Source organism: Mobula hypostoma, chromosome 12 (genome assembly GCF_963921235.1).
Source record: "Mobula hypostoma chromosome 12, sMobHyp1.1, whole genome shotgun sequence".
In the NCBI taxonomy this organism is placed as follows: Eukaryota; Metazoa; Chordata; class Chondrichthyes; order Myliobatiformes; family Myliobatidae; genus Mobula; species Mobula hypostoma.
In genome coordinates, this window is record NC_086108.1 from 67,641,715 (window position 1) to 67,665,254 (window position 23,540).

Here is a 23,540-nt window from a genome sequence, read left to right on the forward strand (position 1 = left end):
TGGACAGAAAGACTCGACAATTGGTAGTTAAAACTGCCCAATGAGTCACTGGCATTAACCTGCAAACCATCAAGCACATATATACAAAAGAATGCCAAAAAAAGGCCAGCAATATCGTGAAGGATCCTACCCACCCTGCTTATGCACTGTTCGTCCCACTCCCATCAGGAGGAAGGCTACACAGCATTCATTCTGATCAACAAATCCACCACCACAACATCCACATCAGCCACTCATCTCCACAACCCCTCAGCATCCAATATCCCCCATGCACTGCCACTTTACAGTTACTTGTACATTGTGTTTTATAGGATTGCTTTATATTTATTATGTTCTTTATGATTATGGGGTGTTAGCTTTCATAAGTCGAGGGATAGAGTTTAAGAGTCACGAAGTAATGATGCAGCTCTATAAAACTCTGGTTAGGTCACACTTGAAGTACTGTGTCCAGTTTTGGTCGCCTCACTATAGAAAGGATGTGGAAGCATTGGAAAGGGTACAGAGGAGATTTACCAGGATGCTGCCTGGTTTAGAGAGTACGGATTAAGATCAGAGATTAAGGGAGCTAGGGCTTTACTCTTTGGAGAGAAGGAGGATGAGAGGAGACATGATAGAGGTGTACAAGATAATAAGAGGAATAGATAGAGTGGATAGCCAGTGCCTCTTCCCCAGGGCACCACTGCTCAATACAAGGGGACATGGCTTTAAGGTAAGGGGTGGGAAGTTCAAGGGGGATATTGGAGGAAGGTTTTTCACTCAGAGAGTGGTTGGTGTGTGGAATGCACTGCCTGATTCAGTGATGGAGGCAGATACACTAGTGAAGTTTAAGAGACTACTAGACAGGTATATGGAGGAATTTAAGGTGGGGGGGTTATATGGGAGGCAGGATTTGAGGGTGGCCACAACATTGTGGGCCAAAGGGCCTGTACTGTGCTGTACTATTCTATGTTCTATATTATTATGCTTCTTTTATGCTACATCAGATCTGCAGTAACAATCATTTCTCCTTTACACTTGTGTACTGAAGAATGACAATAATCTCGCATCTTAATGGAGTGTGGGGGGGGGGGGGTCAAAACCAAACAACCTAAATTGTATATTTGTAAAATGTGCATGGAAATAAATGACTGTTTTGAAATTATGGTTTGCCGTTGTTGCGATGTTGATCAGATTATAAAGGTGGCAAAAGATTTAGAAATTAAAAAAAACATTGGCAGTTACGCATTGTTGCCCTAACAATAATTTTGTTTATCATCAAGTGACAAATACTGGTATTTTTAATTGGTTATTGATAAGTATCAACCCTCATACAGTGGAGATACTGCCACAAACTACTGAAACAGGTCAATCAGATAAATCCCGGATTCACCTGAGCGACATTTGTCCAAAAGCCCAAGCATACTGACCCATACAAATACTGAATCAATAACAATTTCTTGCAAAAGAAATGTAATTTCAAAAAGTAAGATCAAGTAATCAATATAAGAGCTGTGAATCAAGTCACCAATCAATTTTTTTAAAATGGCATTTGTAGCCTGGAAATTCAGAACATTACAATATTACTTAAAAACATAAGATATAATGCATGAACAACTCACTTTTTAAGTAAAAGACATTATGATTAAAACAAGATGCTATTTACATTCTTATGTTTTTAACCTCACCTCTGAAATTGTTTCCATTGTTAAGAAAATCAAAAACATTTATTTTCACTTACTAAACTGACATGAAATTTGTTGTTTTGCAGCAGCAGTACAACAATATAATAAATCATGAAATTACTATGCATTGCAAAAGTAAATAAATAGACATAAAAAGGAATAATGAGGTAGTGTTCATGGACTGTCAGAAATCTGATGGCAGATGAGAGAACAACAACAACAGAAATTCTGCAGATGCTGGAAATTCAAGCAAACCTTTACTAACTCTTCCTTCAGTTAGTCCTGACGAAGGGTCTCGGCCTGAAACGTCGACTGAAACTCTTCCAATAGATGCTGCCTGGCCTGCTGCGTTCACCAGCAACTTTGATGTGTGGCAGATGAGAGAAGCTGTTTTCTGAATTATTGAATCTTGTATTTCCTCTCCAATGGTAGTAATAATAAGAAGGAATGCCCCAGAGGGACAGGGCCCCTAGTAATGGATCCCATCATCTTGAGGCAGATGTCATCAATGGTGAGGAGAATTGTGACCATAATGGAGCTCACTGACTCTACAACCCTCTGCAGTTTTGTGAAATCCTGTTCACTGAAGCTGCCACACCAGGCTGTGAAGCTGCCAGTCAGAACGCTCTCTACCTTACATCTATATAAATATGTCAAAGAGTATTTGATGACATACCAAATCTCCTCAAACTCCAAACAAAGTAGAGCTGCTGATGTGCCTGCTTTGTGATTGAATCAATGTGTTGGGCACAAAATTGGGCCTCCAACGTTGATGTCCAGGAACTTAAAAGTTACTCATTCTTTCCAGCAATGACCACTCAAAAAGGACTCCTGTATGTTCTCCCCACTCCTCCTTCTTAAAGTCCACAATCAATTCCTCGGTCTTGTTGACACTGAGTTTGAAGTTGTTGCAGTTGTGACAGTCCTAAACCAGCTGATACATCCCTCCTGAACACCTACTTATCGCCACTTAAGACTTAACTAACATCAGCAAATTTATAGATGACATTTGACTTGTAATTAACCACACAGTCATGAATGTGGAGAGAGTAGAGCAGTGTTATATTGTGCTATTTAGAGTATATCATGTGAAATAAAGCAGAGTAGAGTATTTTCTTAAATCAGAGACCTATAATATAACAAACAAGTCCTTACATATCTCCCCTCTGTCCCCCGCCCACTTTCAGCCGTCCCTCAGGGGTCAAGGATGACTTACTTCCAGTTCAGCTGGGTGGGTTTGTGATAGTTCACAAGAGCAGTATTGAAGTTGCATAATGAACGCTACGTGGAGCTGGTGGTCCATGACGGTGTTGGTAAAAAGGGTAATTTGGGAACTGGTGCTCTTTCCACCAGTTATGCCAGGCTTCTGCATGCTCCAGCTGAAGGAATTCAGGATTATAAGTGCCATTCTGAATGTTTCTACTTCATTTTGAATTGTTGTCCGCTAAGGAATCCCAGTGGTCAGTGAAATTGCCATACTTTTTCTAAGGAGACACAGCAAATTATTTTTGTTGTCCACAAAATGGTTGTCAAATAGTTGCTGGATCTTCTGCAGCCTTTCCAATACAATCTGTTCTTTACACAGTCAGCTGGACCTTAGCCCTCAGACATCAGTAGATTTCGTAATACAAGATCATTTTATCTTTAGATAATTAGCACCCAGACAATCCTGATCATTCTTATCAAATCAACCCAAATGTATTCAGGTAGAGAAGCCAAGGGTCTTTACATAGGTGGCAATTGTCTTGGAACTCAGATCAGTCCAGACTTATGTGAATACTTGAAAACTCCTGATAACAGATGCTTTCATTGTGGTTCCTTTAACTTTGCTTAAGAAAAGGTGGTGCAAGTACGGACAGTGTATAGAGGGAAATTGTCAAAAGTTCCAATATTTGTAGACCATATTCCAAGAAGTCACGAGAGACCCCATGCTCCTATCTCAATTTCTCCTTTCATCTATTATAAAATCATAATAACCTTCTTATTCTTGTTCCCAACATCATCTAGGCCTGTTTATTCCCCAACTTACAGAGACAGAGTCCTAGAATTATGCTGGATGGGAACAGGTCCTTGGGCCCAACTTGTCCTCAAGTTGCCTCTGTTTGCCCATGACCTTTGAAACCTTTCCTATCCACGTATCCGTGAAAATGTCTTTTAGAAGATGTAAATACTTCCAACTCCATCACTTCTAAATGCGGAGATTGCATGCAATACTTCTAAAATTACAAATTTATATTGACATACTACCCATACTTATGTTCACATGAACAGAATATTACTAGTCTTAAAATAAGTATAAATGTGAAAAGAAAAAAAAATGTAGAAAACTACCTCTCTCGAAGAGATAATCGCTTTAAGATAGGGCTTTGTTTCTGGAAATATGATGATGCTGAACAGTTCATTACCATCGCAGGAGAGAATTGTCTGCCAGCTGGTCCTGACATAATATGTGCATCAGTGCCTTCAGAAAAAACATCTAGATCTTTCTCACGAGGCTTCTTGATGGCCTAGAAAGTAATAAAAAAAGGCTGTAATTATTATCACTAGAAATACACAGAGAGAGCTTTGACCTTGGCAAATCATAAGTCTTTAGAAATACCACTGTATCTTGATTTAACAGAAGCTCCAAATAAAACATCCTCTATGCTTTTTAAATGGCAAAACACAATAAAAATTATGTATTACAAATTCAAACATTTTGCATTCACTTATGAAAATGTTGGTGTCACAGTTTCATGCATATACCAAATTACCTATTCATGAACAAATTACAACTCAACACAAAAATCCTAGAGGAACGCAGTATTTTAGGCAACACTACGGAGGAAAGTGACCAGTCGATGTTTTGGGCTGAGACCTTCATCAGGACTGGAAGGAAAGGGAAGAAGCCAGAATAAAAGGGTGGGAGGAAAGGAAGGAGCATGAGCTTGTGGGTGATAGGTGAATCCAGGTTAACACAGAAGGTAGGAGGGTGGGGTAGGGGTGGGAGAAGTGGGAATGAAGTGAGAATCTAGAAGGTGATGGGTTCTATCAGATTCTATTTTATACAGCCCTTTGCCTCTTCCACCCATCTGCAGCCATTCTTGGGTATCAAAATTCTAATTTAAGTTTGGATTATCTAAATCAAAGGCCAATAAAAGAGGCAAGAAATAACAATAAATAAGGAAATATAGAACAAATCAAGCACATACAGTAAGAAAAATCGAGGAATTTTGGAATTCTTTTAAACAATCATGGTGATTTAAAAAAATACTAGCAGGTATACAATTTCCACATAGTACAAAAGTTGATTTTATGTGATTGGGAAACGTGGGACTGGAATTTGAAGCTTAGCATTAGTGAATTCTCTGTAACACAAAATATTACGGCTTTGAAAATGCACCTGCACCTGGAGCTCCTAGAACTTATGAATATTGTCATAAGTTGCAGAATAATCAGTCACAGATATAACATGAACATTCTATACTTATGAGCCAATTCTGCTGAAAGCTTACATTTCTATTAAAGAGATTGTGTACTTAGCAAATTTTGCATAGGTAAAAACAAAATTAATTCAAGACCAATATAAATGTAATTAAACTGAAATAAATGTAATTTGGTACCTCCTGTAGACATAAAAATAATATTTCTGTATTTAAGTATCTAATGCAACTAACATTCCTATAAATAGTTGAAAAGAAACTTTAAAAAAAAGTTTGTTTTGAGTTCAGTTTTCCAAGGCCTTCGATGTAAAAACTAACGCACAAGAACAGATGTGTCACAAACTATGTCAATCATTATCAATTAAATGCACACTTTTTGGAAGAAATTAAAATAAAAATACATTTTCTGAAGTCTTGCTGGGTCTGTAACTTCCACGTAGTGATGGATCTGTAAAAAGATGATATAATGACTGATCATTCTCACAAAAAATGAGTAACATTTTTTCATTCCATTATGTGTTAATTAAATAATGCCTGGCAAAATAAACACAAATGTTTCCCTGACCATAACAGCAAATAAAAGCTGGTTTCAAGTTGGTGGCAGTCTGAAAACTCAATGTCCAACCCATCTAAATGATTTGATAACCCGTTTTCAATATCACCTCACCACTACATACTTGCCACACTTAACCCAACCGAGAGAGGAAAGGAGAACCGTATCTTTCAAGGAGTCACATATATAGTTCAGAAAGAAAACGAAGGCTATCCAGAGAAGAACTAAAGTGTATCCACCAACCAGAGAGCCTTCTCAGAGGCAATGGAGTTGATAGCATTACTCCAAAGTAACATTAATCAAAGAATGCATAAAGTTGATGACAGATCCCTCCTGCAGGAAATCTGAAACAATTAGATACCCTGGCAGGGCAGAGAGAGGCTCATCTACTTCCAAAGGTACCAGCTTTCTTTGGGTGCAGGGGTCTATTCTAAAGACACAGTCTCAAATTTCTGTCACATTTATCAATATTGGTTGAGAAAACAACCACTGTCTTCACTGCCCAGTTCAAGAATCTGTATGGAAAATGATAAGGTACTCATGATGAGAAAGTGCAGAAAGCATACATTAACTTTTACAATTATTTTCATAGAGCATTTGAGTTTTTAATTTAAGTAATTACATTGATTTCAGAAGCTACAGCTCAAATGCCTCCTACTTCTATATCTTAACCTGCTCACCTATGTGTAGTACTGTGTGGATGATATGTAAACTATTAAAACCTATTATTAACCTAGCACTGACCTCAACGTACCACATTGGAGGTAAAATTCTAGAAAATTTGGATTGTATGAATGAGGAGCTTAAAAGTCCAAATAACAATATTGTCTCCAAACAATTTCAGAACAAAAATAAAGATTATTAATATAAATAAATAATTTTTAAAAATTATACATGCTAATATCTTATAGGAAGAGTACATTTTATCTGTTGGTATTAAATTTAAATGTCAATTGTTATTTAGAAATATGAGGATTGATTTGAATATTATAGGCTATCGGCAAGATGTTTCCAATGAGCCACTGCAACGTTTTACAGGTTGCTTACAAAACTTCTAAATATATCTCATTTGGATTACTCTCACTGCAATCTGCAGCCTGTAATTTCCCTATAAGTGTACTATTGAACCATCTTAATGAACTAGCAATTTCACAATCTTCTGAAGGCCTTCCATTCCATGTCCAGGCAGCACTTTGGGAAGTCTAATTATTTGAGTGTCCTTCTCCTACCTGCATACAGACAGAGAATAAAGAACAAGGCTCCAGAGATGAGGACAGCAAATAATTGGTCATGGGAAGCAGAGGGACGGCTATGGGATTGCTTCCAATCGGTGGACTGAGCCTGGTTCAAGGACTCACCAGAGGATCTAAATGAATACACAGACTTTATTAAAACAGACGTACATGTGTGTGTCCCCAGAAAATCAGAGTTCTTCCCAATCAGAAGCCTTAGATGAACCACGACAGCCACAATCTGCAGAGGGCCAGATCAGTGGCATTAAGGTCTGGTGACCAAGTAACATACAAGAGGTCCCTGTGTGATTTCTGGAAAACAATCACACGGGCAAAGTGGCAATTCTGAACAAAGTTATATCACTGAAGGATGCTCGACAGCTGTGGCAGAGCTTGAACACTATTACTTCTTACAAAGTGAAACCAAGCCACATAGGTGACAAAAAGGCTTCACTCCCAGATGAGGTCAATGCCTTCAATGATTACTTTGAACATCAAAACATGGAGGAACCGTCACAAACTCCCACAGCTCCGAATGACCCTGTGATTTCAGTTCTGAGGCCGACTGTGAGCATCCTTTAGGAGGGTGGACCCATGGAAAGCATCCAGCCCAGATGGGGTACCTGGCCAGAGTACCAGAGACCCGTGCTCATCAACTGGCTGGTGAATTCACCGATATTTTTAACTACTTGCTTCGGCAGTCTGAGGTACCCACAGCTTCAAGCAGACTTCAATTATACCATTGCCTAAGAAGAACGTGGTACCTGCCTCAGTGACTATCCGCCAGTAGCACTTCCATCCACTGTGATGAAGTGCTTTAAGAGCTTGGCATTGAAACATATCAACTTCTGCCTGAGAAGCAAATTGGATCCACTCCATTTTGCTTACAGTCGCAACAGTTGCCATTTCATTGGCTCTTCACTGAACTCTGGAACATCTGGACAGTAAAGAACATCAAGATGCCCTTTATCAGTTACATCTTGGCATTCAATACCATCATCCTGTCAAAACTAATCAATAAGCTTCATGACCTTGGCCTCAATACCCCTTTGTGCTACTGGGTCTTCAATTTCCTCACTTGTAGATTCCAGTTAGTTCGGATTTGCAACAACATCTCCTCCACAATCTCCGTCAGCACAGGTGCACCACAGACTGTGTGCTTTGCCCCTGCTCTACTTGATTTGTACTGCTGGATCTCTGTTTATTTTCTGATCCTTAGGGTTTTTCCAGGAGTCAGGAATGATGAGCAGTCTTAATTCTACAATTTCCATTTATTTTAGAGTATAAACAAACATAGAAGTACTAAGCAAACCAAATAAATAGCTGAGAAATGATGCAAAAGGGTGCATGGATGCAAAGACAAAGGAATAAAGTTAGCTAAGATGGTGCCTCTGAAAACTCTATCACTTTTATAATAAGATAAGGAAATTTCCTGAGATAGGAATGAATTAGTTAATAGGCTACATAATTAAAACAATTACATCATGTGGGTAATATGCTAATATACTTTGATAAGTAAGTGGAATACCATCTGAGTCACCTTTGCTGTGCTACCCATCCCCTGCAAATAATAACACAAAAGGTGGATGTACATAGTGATTATATTTTTCTGCAGTTAGAAGGCAAGGGGGTTCTGAAAATATGTGAAAACCCTCATTCTAACAGAAGAATGTCTGGAAGTGTTGAGCTGAAAAGGTAAAAATAAAATATTTTTTAAAAGTTGCTAATAAAACTCCAGAATTTTCTCATCAGATGCACCTTTCTATTGCTAGCATCAGCTAATCTTGGGAAATACAGCAATTTATGGATCTTGGTTTATATCAAATTTCATAAAAAAATTAGAACCATAAAACTAACTACTACTGCATCATTGGCTCTTATTTTTCCATGAGCAAATTAATTTGGTAAGTACTGAGTGTTGTTTCACAGGAAGTCTGCTAACAGAGGGATCTCTGGAGATTGCTTTCAGCCTAAAAGAAACATTTTCAAAGCTATTTTTACAAAAAAAAACAGCGAACTAATTTACTTTCTAACATTGGCCAAATTGCTTGTAGGTAATAAATAGAATTGGCGAGAAAATAAGGTTCATAATGAACTTTTGGATTTATTAGGCATTTTTCTAGTTAAAGGGTGAAGAGCCACATGCACGCACATTAAAACTATCTGCCCAGGGCAGGGTTGCTCCTGCTGACACAGCAGAGAGCAAGGTTGACAATATCAGCTTAATTCTAGAAATAAGCAGGATAAGGTAATTTACACAGGTCACTGACTGCCCAAGGGCACTCCAACTCAGTTTCAGCAGAACCTGTATATCTGTATTGCAAGTTTGTTAATCATTCTTAATAATATGCTTGCATCATCTCTTTGGAGAATGTGCAATGCAGCACTACTCTTAGACTAACTGAATCAAAATTAATTATAATGCATATTGTAATATCCATTAGAAATGATCTATAATGTCGTGCTTTAAAAATCTGATATTCATTATTCTTCATTCTGAACTATTAGTGTATCTTTGCCAAAGTCGCCATTGTTATCATCTATTAAACGATGTTTTCAGATCCTAGCTTCTTGGAATTGTTATAACAATTTGAGTTGTCACGCTGTAGTCTAATTTATATGGCTGGATTAACATGACAGCTAGATACAATGAGGACAAAATCTTAGCCAATCCAAACAGTTGACATCTTAACAAGTCTCCTGACTAATTGAAATTATAATATTTTAGGTTGTGATCAACACAGAAAAGTAGGTATAACAAAATGCAATAACTAAATAGTAAAGTTAAGTACTTTGAACTTAATCACTAATGTTTAAGAACACAAAATAGAGAAGGTATTGGTCCTACCATCACAAAATGATGAACTCAGAGGCCAACTCTTCTGATAATTCGGTTTAGGATAAAGGGATGTGTTAATGCACAGATCATCAGTGGGCAACAACTTATGATCAATCTGAAGATACAAATAAAGTTTAAATTAAGCATGCAAAAGTAACTTTCCACATTGATTTATGTTTTTTTTCCAATACAAACTCAGGTTTTCATATACAATCCCATACTTTAACCTAATATATAGAATAAAGTATTATCATCAATATATTGAACAGAAAAGCCAATCCCTGTTTTGTGGAAAAATAGATAACATCTCTGTGTTAATTGACCAGTTAATTTACATTAATGATATTGCTTGAAGCTTAAATGTTAGCCAGAACAGCATAAAATATTTTCTTCAAATAGCAGTCATATCTTTTAAATCAAACAAAAGAGGCACATTTTCTCTGGAAGATAGTTCTTCTTCAGTGCAGTACTCTCTTAATAATTCACTGTGGTATCATCCTAGATTTTGTGTTCAAACATAGAAAGGTGATTAAATCTCTAGTTTAATGCAGGTCTGCCAGTTGTAATGACCCAAGAGGAAGACAATACATTAAGACAATGGTCTGGATTTTATGTTGGCATGAGAGCAAAATTACTCTGTAAAATTGATAGCAACTTTGGGATTGCCTTATTTGCATGATTTGTTGCAAAAAATCTGAAGCTGCTTTCAATAATTCATTGCAACACTGCCAGTTCCAATCCAACAATTATATCAACACAGGCACCAACAAAGAGCAAAAACTTAAAATAAACTTCCATCTAAAGAGAGACAAAGAGAGCTTTCCCATGTCAGAGGAGCATTTTAAGGGATATAGCTCAAAGAAACCAAGATAACAGATTTCAATTAGCTTGTTAATTAAAAATCTCTTCAGCAGCACGTTAATTTAGGAACAGTTTATTAGAATTATTTAAAATGATATGCAATGTCTATTAACTCTACATGAGTAATAATGTCCATGCTGTGAACTACGGAGGTCAATTGGCTCAGAGTTAGGAAGCAGAGTGGTAGTTGAAAGTTATTTCTCAGAATGGAGATCAGTGACTAGTGGTGTGGCATAGGGGTTGGTGTTATTTGTTATTTATATAAATTGTTTGGATGCAAATATCCAATACTTGCCTAGTAAATTTGAGATCACACCATTTAGGAGTTGTTGTTGATAGTGAAGATTATCATAGATTACAGAGGAATCTTAATCAGTTAAGGAAGTGGGCCGAAGAATGGCAAGTGGATTAAATACAGTTAAGTATGAGAAAAGTCAAACCAGCAGAATCATATTTAGATTTAATATCACTGGCATATGTCGTGAATTATGTTGCTTTGTGGCAGCAATATAACACAATCTATAAATTACAATGATATATAATAAAAATAAATAAACTGCAAAAAAGAGCAAAGAAAAAGAAAGAAATAGTGAGGTAGTGTAACACACACAAAATGCTGGAGGGATTCAGCAGACCAGGCAGCCTCAAAGGAAAAAAGTAAACAGTCAATGTTTAGGGCCAAGATCCTTCAGCAGTCCTCATGAAGGGTCTCGGCCCATAGCGTCGACTGTTTACTCTTCTCCACAGATGTTACCTGGTCTGCTGAATCCCTCCAGCATTTTTTGTGTATTGCTTTGGATTTCCTGCATCTGCAGATTTTCTCATGTTTGTGAGGTAGTGTACATGGGTTCATTGTTCATTCAGAAACTGATGATTGTGGGGAACAATTTGTTTCTAAAATGTTGTGTGTGTGTTTTCGGGCTCCTGTACCTCCTCCTTGATGGTAGCAATGAAAAGAAGGAATGTCATGGGTGATAGGGGTACTTAATGATGGACACTGCCTTTTTGAGGTATCGCTTTTTCAATATGCCCTCAATACCTGGGAGCTTAATGTCCATGATGGAGCTGGCTGAGTTTGCTACCCTCTGCACCCTTCCTTCCAATCGTGCACTGCGGTCCTTCCATATCAGACGGTGATGCAACCAGTTAGAATGCTCTACATGGTACATCTGTAGAAATTTATGACAGCCTTTGATAACGTACAGTCTCCCCAAACTCCTAATGAAATATAGCTGCTGTTGGGTGTTCTTTGTAATTTAATATGTTGGCCCTGGGATAGATTTTCAGAGGTATTTGCACCTAGGAACTTGAAGCTGCTCACTCTTTTCACTGTTGATACCTCGATGAGAACTGGTGTGTGTGTGTGTTCCCTCGACCGCCCCCTCCTGACATCCACAGTCAAGTCCTTGGACTTACTGACGTTAAGTACAAGATTGTTGTTGTGACACCACTCAACCAGCTGATCTATCACACTCCTGTATGCTTCTTCATCACCATCTAAAATTTAGCCAATAGTTGTGACAACAGTAAATTTACAGATGGCATTTGAGCTGTGCCTAGCTACAGTTGTGGGTGTAGAGAGGATAGAGCAGTGGGCTAAGCACACATCCTTGAGGTGTGTGATTGTTAATTGTCAGCAAAGAGATGTTATTTCCAATCTGCACTGACTGTGGTCTCCTGATGTGAAAGGCAAGTATCTAGTTGCAGAGGGAGGTACAGACACTCAGGTTTTGGAACTTGTTCATTAGTGCTTAAGATATGATGGTGTTGAATGCTAAGCTGTAATAAATAAACAGCAGCCTGATGCCAGGTATTGATATTGTCCAGGTGATTCAATGCTGAATGAAGAGTTAGTGAGATTGCATCCATTGTAACGAAGGACTTGTACAATGAATGAGAAGTGTCATGGAACAGAGACCTTGGAATGCAGTGCATAGCCCATTGAAAATTGTATTACAGCAGATGATAAAAAGGCCTCCATTAGTTAGGCCACCAAACACAGGAGCTAGGACAATATGTTGCAGTTGTATTATTCATTAGTGAGGCCGCACTTGGAATACTGTGTACAGTTTTGGCTGCCCTTTTATAGGGAGGTCATGGTTAAACTGGAAGGATTACAAAAACAAATTATGAGGATATTGCCAGGACTAGAAGGCCTGAGTTAGAGAGAGGTTTATTCCTCGGAATGTAGGAAAGTAAACCTATAGAAGTGATTAAAACATAAAGAAGCGTAGATAAGGTTGATGCTAACAGTTGTTTCACAAGGTTGGCGAGTCTAAAACTAAGGTGCATAAGTTTAGAATGAGAGGGAAAAGATTTCAAAAGGACCTGAGAGGCAACTTTTTCGTACAAAGGGTAGCGAGTACATGGAACTGGTTGAGATAAATGGAGTGGTGGGGCTTGGAGTGATATGGGCCGAACACAGGAACTAGCTGGGTGGGCACCATGGGTGGCTTGGGTTCACTGGGCCAAAACACCTGTATTTGTGCTGTATTGCTCTAAGTTATTTAGAGAGATTGGACAGGCTGGTTTTGTTTTCCCTGGAACAAAGGATGACGAAGGGTGACCTGACAGAGATGGATATAATTAGAAAAGGCATGGATATGCAGATAGTCACGATTATTTTTCTACAGCAAAGGTCTCAAAAACAAGCGAGTATAAATTTAAGCTGACAGGAAGAAGTTTTAAAGGGCATTTGAGGGTAAGATTTAAAAAAAAACACTGAGAGTAATCTATATCTAGAACTCACTGCCAGAGGAGTCAGATGCAATCAGTACAATTAAAAGAGATTTAGACTGGCATTTATATAGGTAAGGCACAGAAAGATATAAACTAAACATGGCCAAATAGGATTGGTGCAAATGGGCAAGGTTAACATGAATGTGATAGGCCAAAGGGCCTTTTGTGCTGTACAATTCTCTGATAGGGTTTTAACAAGTTATTTTAAATATTTCCAATTTTCCTAATGCTCAGTTCAATTGCCTATCATACGTATATTGCCGATAAAAACACATACAAATGCTTGACAATGAATCAACACATGAACTATGTAAAAGCAAATTAGTATGAATGCTCCAAATGCTAGAAAAATGAAATCCAGAGGTTTTTTTTAAATGGTAAGAGACTGAAAAACATTGGTACTCAGAGGGAAGCTATAGCAAGCAAGAGGATAAATGACAACGTAACTTTTATGGAATGAGGATTTTAGTACAAGAGTAAGATATCCTGCTTCACTTACATAGGGTCATAGTGAAAACATATCTGAATTACTGAGTGCAGATCCTAGCCAGGCCATGCAGAGGCGATGCAGCAAAGGTTCACCAGATTGATTCCTGATATGGCAGGTTTGTTGTACAGGGAGAGATTAAGTAAACTGAGCCACCTGACCCAAAAGGGGTTACAAGTTCTTAAGGAGTTCAACAAGGTAGATGCTACGTTGCTATTTCTCCTGGCAGGTTTCCACAATCAGGAGGTAGGTCGCTGCATCAAATTGTTTAATTTTTAGTAATGAACGACAGAGTTCAGAAGAAATTTCTTCACCAGGTTCAATGAATCTTTTGAATTTGCAATACAAAATGACTATGGAACCCTAGTCACTCAGTTTATTCAAGATGGAAATGAAAAGATTTTTGGTAATTAACAGATATAAGATTTGTGTGGAAAAGTTGTGTTAAAAAGGTAAATCCCAATAAAAAGATTTAAAAAAAAAAAAAAAAAAAAAAAAGGTAAATCCACTATGAACTTATTGAATGACAATGCGGGAACAGGGGGCTTCTCCTGCTACTTCTAATGTAGAACAGAAAATTCTGAGTACTCAACATGTTAGGAAGCATATGTGGAAATAAAAAGGAATGTTAATGTTTCAAGTCAATGCAATGTTTTGATTATCGTTGATCACATACATGTCTTATTACAAATGGAGGCTTGCTATTGGTTGTCTTTTTAAATTCATAAGGTCCTAGATTTAGGTGCGCAAGTCTCTGATTTGCTTCCTCTGAGAGAGCTGCCATTCGTCTTTTGGTATATGGTGATGGAGACCGTGTCTGGGATGCGATTGTAGGTTCCTCATAGTGGTTATGTTTGCTGAACTTTCTTTGGCATTCTGCAAGGCAAGTTTTCCTCTTAGATGATTTTGTCAAAGATTGTCTGACTGGAGAGGTCTGTGTTTTCAACTTCATATTGCTCTCCTAAAAAAGATTATTTTGCACAAAGGCATTAATAAAAAAAATTAAAATAATCTAGTAGATTAAACACAAAAAAGTTAGCAAGTACAGCAAATAATTAGGAAAACTAATGGGTTGTTGGCCTTTATTACAAGGACTATAAGTGCAGGGAAGTGTTGAAATTGCCAAATAACAGAGTGCTCTTTATATCCTTGTAGGTAACTTCAACAACAGCACCTCCAATATACTTTAGCTGTCTCACTAAAAGTTTATAGTAATCTAAAATTCAATAATGTACTCCTAAGACTCCAGAGTCCCCCAAAGTAAGTAAAAATTCAATAGTACTGTCAACAAACTACACAAAGATTTTCTGAAGATTGTGAATCCTGCTGAATCAGTACTAGATGAGACTGGGTGCAGGAAATGCGTGCCCACTCTGATCTCCCTCTGCAGAAAGGAACGAATATTTCTTTCCTTTAGTAAAGACATTTGTCTCCAATACAGGGTGAAAGGTTTAGTCAAAGATGGGTAAGCAATTCTTTATACATCTCGCTCCTTTCCCCGGTAAATTGCCCTCTGAATCATTAGGAACTCTTAATATGCTTCAGGTAGCTTAAAGAATGAGAAAGGTGTTAATTTTGATGTGTGTCTAATACTGCAAATGTAATGTTCATTTTGTCAATTTTTACAGCATTTTGCTGCACTTCCAATTATGTCAACTTACTGTTAATCTATGTGTAATACATAATTCGATTTTAATCCTTGAATTAAATGACTGCAAACTATCCTTCAACACTATTTTTTCTTTCTAATAATTATGTGATGTGTGTTAGAATTATAGAGTTATATAAACATTAAAGAAATAGTTGTTTTTAATAAGAAGGACATTCACACAACTGACAGGAGCATTAATCCAGAACATATTCAGCAATGTGGGCAGATTTACTATACATGGCAGAATAAATAATTAATATTTTAAAAATAATATTATTTTAGTCAATTATTTAGTGCAAAGCTCACCTCATTTTGTACTTGTATAGGGTTGAGTAGGCATTCTTTGATAACTGATGTTGTTGAGAATTCTAGTCGGGGAGCTATACCCTGAAGGAGAAGAGACCAAATAACATCAACGATTAAATCTACATCTCTCACATAATATCATGGGGAAAAAGAAACACGAGTTATCAGAACATACCTAAACATCATCCTGTACAGATCTACTGCTAACATTGCCTAAATTACAGAAAATCATATATTCATTCTAACCAGTTTATAATTTTCTACTTCAGAAATTAATGTTTCAAGCATCCTCACAGTGTGCCTGAGGTGATCTACTAGAAGTTCACTAAAGTGGGTGCAGAGGGATTGTTTCTTGACAAGAGAAGTATCATCTTTTTATGTGTTGATTAAAATTTCTGGAGATAAATATACTTCCATTATTGTACCCAAGATCTCTCTCTCTAATCACCACTAAATACATGCTAAATAGCTATTTACATAATCTGGAGTTTTAGGGCCTTACTAGGGTTGTCAGCCTGTCTACATGTCACTCTAACTTCACTTTTTAAATCAGTTCTTTTAACATCAAAACAGGTGCAATTTCCTGAGAGTCAGATACAATTCCAGCTTTCCACAGAACTGAGGCTGAATAAATACAGTATTTGCAATCTGAAAATCAGAGGGCTTAATTGCTGCAAGAATTCTTCTAATCATCTTCAATAAGTTTGGTGGACCATTCTTATTTCTTGCTGTTCCTCTGATTTTTGTAGAGCTTTAGGGGAGAAACAAAGTTTGAGATAAAATGGCCTCAGTTTGCCCACCTGCTCATCTGGCAAATTATATTAGAAAACTCTTGACTTATTTTTTTGTCATTGCTCACCAAACATCCCAAAATGTTTATTTTCCCTTAATACTTGCTCTAAGTAGCTTCAATCTCCAGCTCAACCCTCTGCTAATCTCACCTGCATTTACTGTCCTTCCTTGCTTTGCTTAATCTTTCTATCCAAATAAACTTCACCACACTTGTTTATAGCTGCCCACTTTGCATCTTCTGTGACCTATTTATTTCAATGACCTAAATTATTAAAAAAAAGTCATCTCTGATCACTTAGTCATATATTTTCCTAATCACATCTCTAATCCACTCCAATCCTTTTTCCTATTTCTTTCATAGAACATTATAGCACAGGAACAGGCCCTTTAGCCTACTATGTCTATATGACCACATTGCTGATTTGAACTAATTCCTTCTGCTTGGATCTGACCCATATCACTTCATTCTCTGACTAAGTGCCTTTTAAGCACCACTATGATATCTGCCTCCAGCATCACACTGGCAGCCCATTCTAAGCACTAACCACACTTTGTATAAAAGAAACTTACCTCCTTTAAACTTTCCCCTCCTACCTTCAACCTATGCCCTCTAGTACTTAACATTTCCACCCTGGGGAAAGAACTCTGTCTACTTTATCAAACATGCCTCTCATAATTTTTGTAATCTTCTTTCAGCCTCTGACACTCTGGAGAAAACAAGTTTCGAAAGAACTCCCAAGTCACTAACAAATAAACAGTCACTTTCTCTATACCCTTTCACCCTCCCATAAAATTTCTCTCTCTCTCCCTCTCATCTGAGCTTTCTCCTTTAAGATTCGCCATATACCCACACTTTTAACAAAGCTTTTGAATACTGTATGCAGTCTTCATATTGTTTGATAAAGTTCTTAGGTATGTCCTGTTGATTAAAGCACTACATAAATGTGCACTGCACTTGTTATTTTCCTTTTCTGACCTTCTGCTCCCATCTTCACTAAATATTTTTCCTCCAACAGCTCCTGTTCTGCTTTAGAAACAGTCATCTGCCTTGTGGCAATGCTAGCAGTGGCAGAAGTTTCTAGTTTATATCATTCTTACATCCAATTCTTATACAGTTTTAGGAACATTGCAGCTCCTCTTCACTAACCATTAACACAGGTGCAACTCAAACCTGTGGGCTTAGCTTTCTGCTCTATCCCCATACATGACTGTGTGGCTAAACACAGCTCCAATATCATCTCAGAACATAGAATAGTACAGCACAGTACAGGCCCTTCGGCCCACAATGTTGAGCGGACCCTTAAACCCTGCCTCCCATATAAACCCCCAGCTTAAATTCTTCCGTATACCTGTCTAGTAGTCTCTTAAATTTCACTAGTGTATCTGCCTCCACCACTGACTCAGGCAGTGGATTCCACACACCAACCACTTTCTGAGTAAAAAACCTTCCTCTAATATCCCCCTTGAACTTCCCACCCCTTACGTTAAAGCCATGTCCTCTTGTACTCAGACACCCCACCTCTCCCGGAAGTTCCGGGAGTCTCCCGCATATCGATAGTGGCTCCCTGACGCCCGGAAAGTATATACAATATCCCGGAAATAGATTTTTTTTGAGCGGGAGAAGGAGAGGGAGAGTGAACATCCTGATTGGTCTCTCTTCGTGCTAAGAGTGGTCCCCAACCATCGGGCCATGAGGAAACAATATGATTTGGCGATATGAAACGATATGAGTCAGCTGCATCTTTCTTCATTCCCTGTCACGCCCACTGTTGAATTTGAACGCACGCGAGGTCATCAGTGACCCGAGACGTGCAAAGGAATGGGTCCGTGACCCATTTGTGAATGTCCCCGGTGAATCATCCATGTCAGCGCGGGAAGAAGATCAACTCCTTGAGCTTGCAAATGACGATGGGCTGAAAAGTATGCTTGATATAACATCTCTGCCGGTATTCTGGATCAAAGTCAAGGCTGAATATCCTGAGATAGCCACGAAAGCACAAAACGTTGCTTCCATTTCCAACATATCTCTGTGAAGTGGAGTTTTCTGCAATGAATGCAACGAAAACTAAATTGCGGAATAGACTGGACATAAGGAACCCCCTTCGAGTATCACTGTCTCCCATCACCCCTCGATAGGACCGTCTTGTTGCAGGGAAACAAGCCCAGGGCTCCCACTGATTAAGCGATATTGGTGTGTTGCAATTATTTTATATGTTCATACGGGGAAAATATGCGCTGTGTATTTAATATCCAAACGTTACTTAAAATGTTATGATGCGATTGACTTATCACCTATACTCCGGTTGTGATTAACACCCCCGCCCCCAGTCGGCCGGTCCGCAAGAATATTGTCAATATTAAACCGGTCTGTGGTGCAAAAACGATTGCGGATCCCTGCTAAGTAGACCTATCAGTTTTCTCTGTGGGTGGGCTTTACAGTCGACCTCAAAAATAATGACAGCGTTGCTCGCTGCACTGTTTGCAACAGTGACTTTTCTATTGCCCATGGTGGGTTAAAATGTAAAAGACATGTTGAGGTGAGTTTAACAGGTGTCACTCGTTCATTAGCATAACTAACGTTATTTAAACTAGCTGGCTCGCTGCTAAGGAGCTGCGCTACTGATGTCCTACTTGATGAGGTCAAACTCCCTGTAGACTTGCTTAAAGTTGTAATAGAATAAACATGATAATATAAGTACATATTTTAATGTCACATTTTCTGCATATACCCAACTTGGTTTACAGATTAGACAAAATCACTAAACAAAGTATTACATACACCCTTGGAGGTCGACTGTGGGGGGGTGGGGATATGGGGTTGCGGGGGGTAGGGGTGCTATCTCCCTGAAATGAGTTTTTGCAGGGTGGGATGCCTGTGTACTGAGCAGTGGTGCCCTGGGGAAGAGGCACTGGCTGTCCACTATCTATTCCTCTTAATATCTTTTATACCTAAATCTACTACGACACCACTGTTGTTGGATGAATTACAGGTGGTGATGGGTCAACTTACAGGAGAAAGTTAGGTTACATGGTTGAATATGTGCTGCAAAAACCTCTCACTTATCGTCAGCTAAACTAAAGAGCTGATTGTTGACTTCAGGAAGGGGAAAGAGGATGATCATGCACCGGTCTACACCAAAGAGTCAATAATTTTAAATTCCTGGGTGTTACTTTATCAGATGACTCATCCTGGGACAGTACACAGATGCAATCACAAGGAAATCATGCCAGTATCATTGCTTTCTCACAAGACTAAGGAAGTTCAGCTTATCATTGAACACTAACACCTACGTTTAAAAGTACCCTGACGGGTTGCATCATGATCTGCAATGGCAATTCAAATGTGCAGGAGCATAAGAAACTGAAGAAAATATTGGATTCTACCCATATCCCGGGCACATCCTTCCCCACAACTTGTATTACCCACAGGAGGCAATATTTAATATCAAAAATCCCTGCCATCTGCACTATGCCATCTTTTCACAGCTATCATCAGGCAGGAGATAGAGTAGTCCAAAGTCCCATGCTACCAGGTTCAAGAACAGCTACTTCCCTTTATCCAAAATCAGATTTAATATCACTGGCATATGTCGTGAAAGTTGGTTCTTTGATAGCAGCAACACAATATAATAGATAATAATAAAAACTGTGAATTGCAGTAGGTATATTTGTTGTATATACATAAAATAGTTAAATTAAATAAGCATAGCAAAAAATAGTGAGGTAGTGCACATAGATTCAATGTCCATTCAGGGAAGAAGTTGTTCCTGAATCATTAGAGTGTGTGCCTTCATCCTTCTGTATCTCCTTCCTCAAGGTAGCAATGAGAAGAGGGCATGTTGTGAATGGTGGGGAACTGATGGATGCTTTTGAGGTATCACTTCTTGAAGATGTCCTGGATGCTACAGAGGCTAGTGCCCATGATGCAGCTGATAGAGTTCACAACTTTCTGCAGCTTCTTTTAATCCTGTGCAGTAGCCACCCCCCCCCACCCACCCTCCCCACCTCCATACCAGATGTGATGCAGCCAGTTAAAATGCTCTCCGTGGTACATCTGTAGACATTTGCGAGCATCTTTGGTAACATATCAAATCTCCTCAAACTTCTAATGAAATATAACTGCTGCAGTGCCTTCTTTGTAGCATAAATATGTTGGGCCCAGGATAGATCCTCAGAGAAGGTGATACCCAGGAACTTGAAATTGTTCACTCTTCCCACTTCTGATCCCTCTATGAGGACTGGTGTATTTTCCCTCATCTTACCCGTTCTGAAGTCCACAATCAGTTCTATAGTCTTACTGACAGAGTGCAAGGTTGTTGCTGTGACACCACTTAGCTTGCTCCTGTACACCTTCTTGTCACCATCTCGAATTCTGCCAACAATAGTTGTGTCATCAGCAAATTTATAGATGGCATTTGAGCTGTGCCTAGCCACACAGTCTTGGATGTAGAGAGAGTACAGCAGTGAGCTCAGCCCATATTCTTGAGGTGCACCAAGGGTGTTCTTAACCAACTAGCTAAATCATAATTAAAACGCAAACAACAGGAATTCTGCAGATGCTGGAAATTCAAGCAACATACATCAAAGTTGCTGGTGAACGCAGCAGGCCAAGCAGCACCTCTTCGTATAGATGCTGCTTGGCCTGCTGCGTTCACCAGCAACTTTGATGTATGTTGCTTAAATCATAATTACTACAGTTTAGCAACATTATGAACACTCTGACCACCTTCCACTAAAATGAACCTTTTTTGTTCTGATTAAGTTTGTTTATCAAAATCTTGCATGTTTTTCTCACGAATACTGCTTATATATGCCTATCATACTGCTGCAAGTAAGTTTTAATTGCTCAGGTGCATACATGTACTTGTGCATAAGACAATAAACTCAACTTTGACTTTGAGCTCAACCTTCATAACTAGCTCCATAAGATTACTGTCTGTAGTGAGGTGTTCAAGACAAAAAGTCTTGTGGCTATCCTAAGTGTCTTCAATGGAAATACAGGAATATCCCATCTCCCAAAGTATATTGTCTGAAACTGAAAAAAGAGCAAACATATTTTGAGGAAGGGCAATTCCTAATCAGCAATCAACTGAAAAGGAATTGAGCAAATTTTTCTTTGTGATAGATTTGATGTTAATGGCAATGAGCAAGACTTATTTGGTTGGATGACAGAAAAGTAATCAGATTGTAGAAAGGCAATCTGAATATTATAATGTACACATAGTGCCCACCACATTAATCCCTTGAAGGTTGTTTTAAATTTGTAAAATGTGTGCTCTTATTTCTAAGAGATCTTGAGAAACAGCAAATTGTAGATTGAATGTATTTAATCTTCCCTGCTGAATGAAATATCTTTTTGAGCACAATAAGTAGTTCAAGCAAAATATTTTAATAGGTATTCAAACGTTAATTTCAATATATAAACAACTTAGCCACTAACACGTGATCATATTATGACAAGTGGATAAATCTTGATTATTATAACTTTGTTTTGAAATGACCTTGAATATTTTTTCAAGAACTATTTTATATGCCTTAAATATATGTCGATAATGAAATGCTGTTGTTTCTTCAGTGTTCTTCCAAAAAAATAAATTGCCATATAATAGCGTTTATGGATGTTTTACTGTATATTCAGAAAAATTTAACCAAATTTTACATGCAAATAAATATATAATCCATCAAGTTCAATGTTGTTATCATAACACATTTTCCTTAACCTACTGTTACAACATCAGAAGAGATCTGACAAGACTTTTTATAATTTTCGGCTAAAATGGTTGAAAGTTGCCTTTCAACTCATGGTAAGTTCAACTAGAATTTTGAAGGTGATATTTCTAATGTTATGTAGGTCTGCCTTGTCTGTGAAATGACATCAGCCTTCCAATATTATGTTTTTGCAAAGGATTGTATCAGACTAGCCTCTGGACCATTCTTTTTAATGACAATCAATGTGCACCAATGGTGAATTCAATGGGGAACCAACAATTCATAATATCATTAACTCCTTGATCCACTGAGATAATCTTTGGTCAGAGACATCAATGGCATTGCTGTGAAAATGTGGTGCTGCTGATACAAGCACAATCATAATAATAGCTTATTTGCAAAAGCATCAAGAACAATTTTCTAACACATTTAAGCTGGCACTCTACACTTAACCTACACTCACTTTCGCAAAATGTTTCCAATATGCACTGAAAAATCTTGTAAATAACTGTCAGCAATTTGGTCTTCAGACATGATTCCAAAATATACCTGCTTAGTTTAAAAAAACAAGTCAGCCAGAGGTTAATTTGCGCAATAGGCAGATTTCTAGCTCATGATCCTAATATCAGAGACCACGTATTCACACCAATGTTGCTTCCCAGGTATATTCAAATGAAGTATCCAGCCAATCTACATGTAAATTCTGTGGGTAGGGAATTGGGGTTCAGGAAGTGAGCACAGACTAAACCAAGCCCATAGCCTTGCTGGGCAGGCAATGGAATTCCTGTTCTTACTGGTAAGAACAAAGAAACAAGTCTTCTTGAGCATTTTCCAATGGCCGCTTTAATTCACAACGAAGTCCAAAATCTGATCACTGCATCATCACATGCTACACTCAATGTCTGCCTAATTTGCTAATAGGCAACAAAAACAGCTGCTAGTGGTCACCAAATTACAGGAAGGATATAAATAAGGTTGAAAGAGTGCAGAGAAGATTTACAAGGATGTTGCCGGGACTTGAGAAACTCAGTTACAGAGAAAGGTTGAATAGGTTAGGACTTTACTCCCTGGAGCGTAGAAGAATGAAGGGAGATTTGATAGAGGTATATAAAATTATGATGGGTATAGATAGAGTGAATGCAAGCAGGCTTTTTCCACTGAGGCAAGGGGAGAAAAAAACCAGACATGGGTTAAGGGTGAGGGGGGAAAAGTTTAAAGGGAACATTAGGGGGGGCTTCTTCACACAGAGAGTGGTGGGAGTGTGGAATGAGCTGCCAGACGAGGTGGT

At 38.2% G+C, this 23,540-nt stretch overlaps 1 protein-coding gene across 2 annotated transcripts in view; it reads right to left on the reverse strand.

Moving 5' to 3' along the window:
* spata6 (spermatogenesis associated 6) overlaps window positions 1–23,540 on the reverse strand; it is a 76,033-nt gene that overhangs the window by 27,798 nt on the left and 24,695 nt on the right. Inside the window, exons 6-10 of one of the 2 annotated variants that reach the window (XM_063064313.1) lie at window positions 15,752–15,832; window positions 14,471–14,755; window positions 9,717–9,822; window positions 5,485–5,531; window positions 3,993–4,168 (exon numbers count right to left, since the gene is read on the reverse strand). In XM_063064313.1, coding sequence (XP_062920383.1) covers window positions 3,993–4,168; window positions 5,485–5,531; window positions 9,717–9,822; window positions 14,471–14,755; window positions 15,752–15,832 — 695 coding nt within the window. The remainder of the gene's footprint in view (window positions 1–3,992; window positions 4,169–5,484; window positions 5,532–9,716; window positions 9,823–14,470; window positions 14,756–15,751; window positions 15,833–23,540) is intronic. The other variant, XM_063064314.1, reaches the window with a different exon arrangement.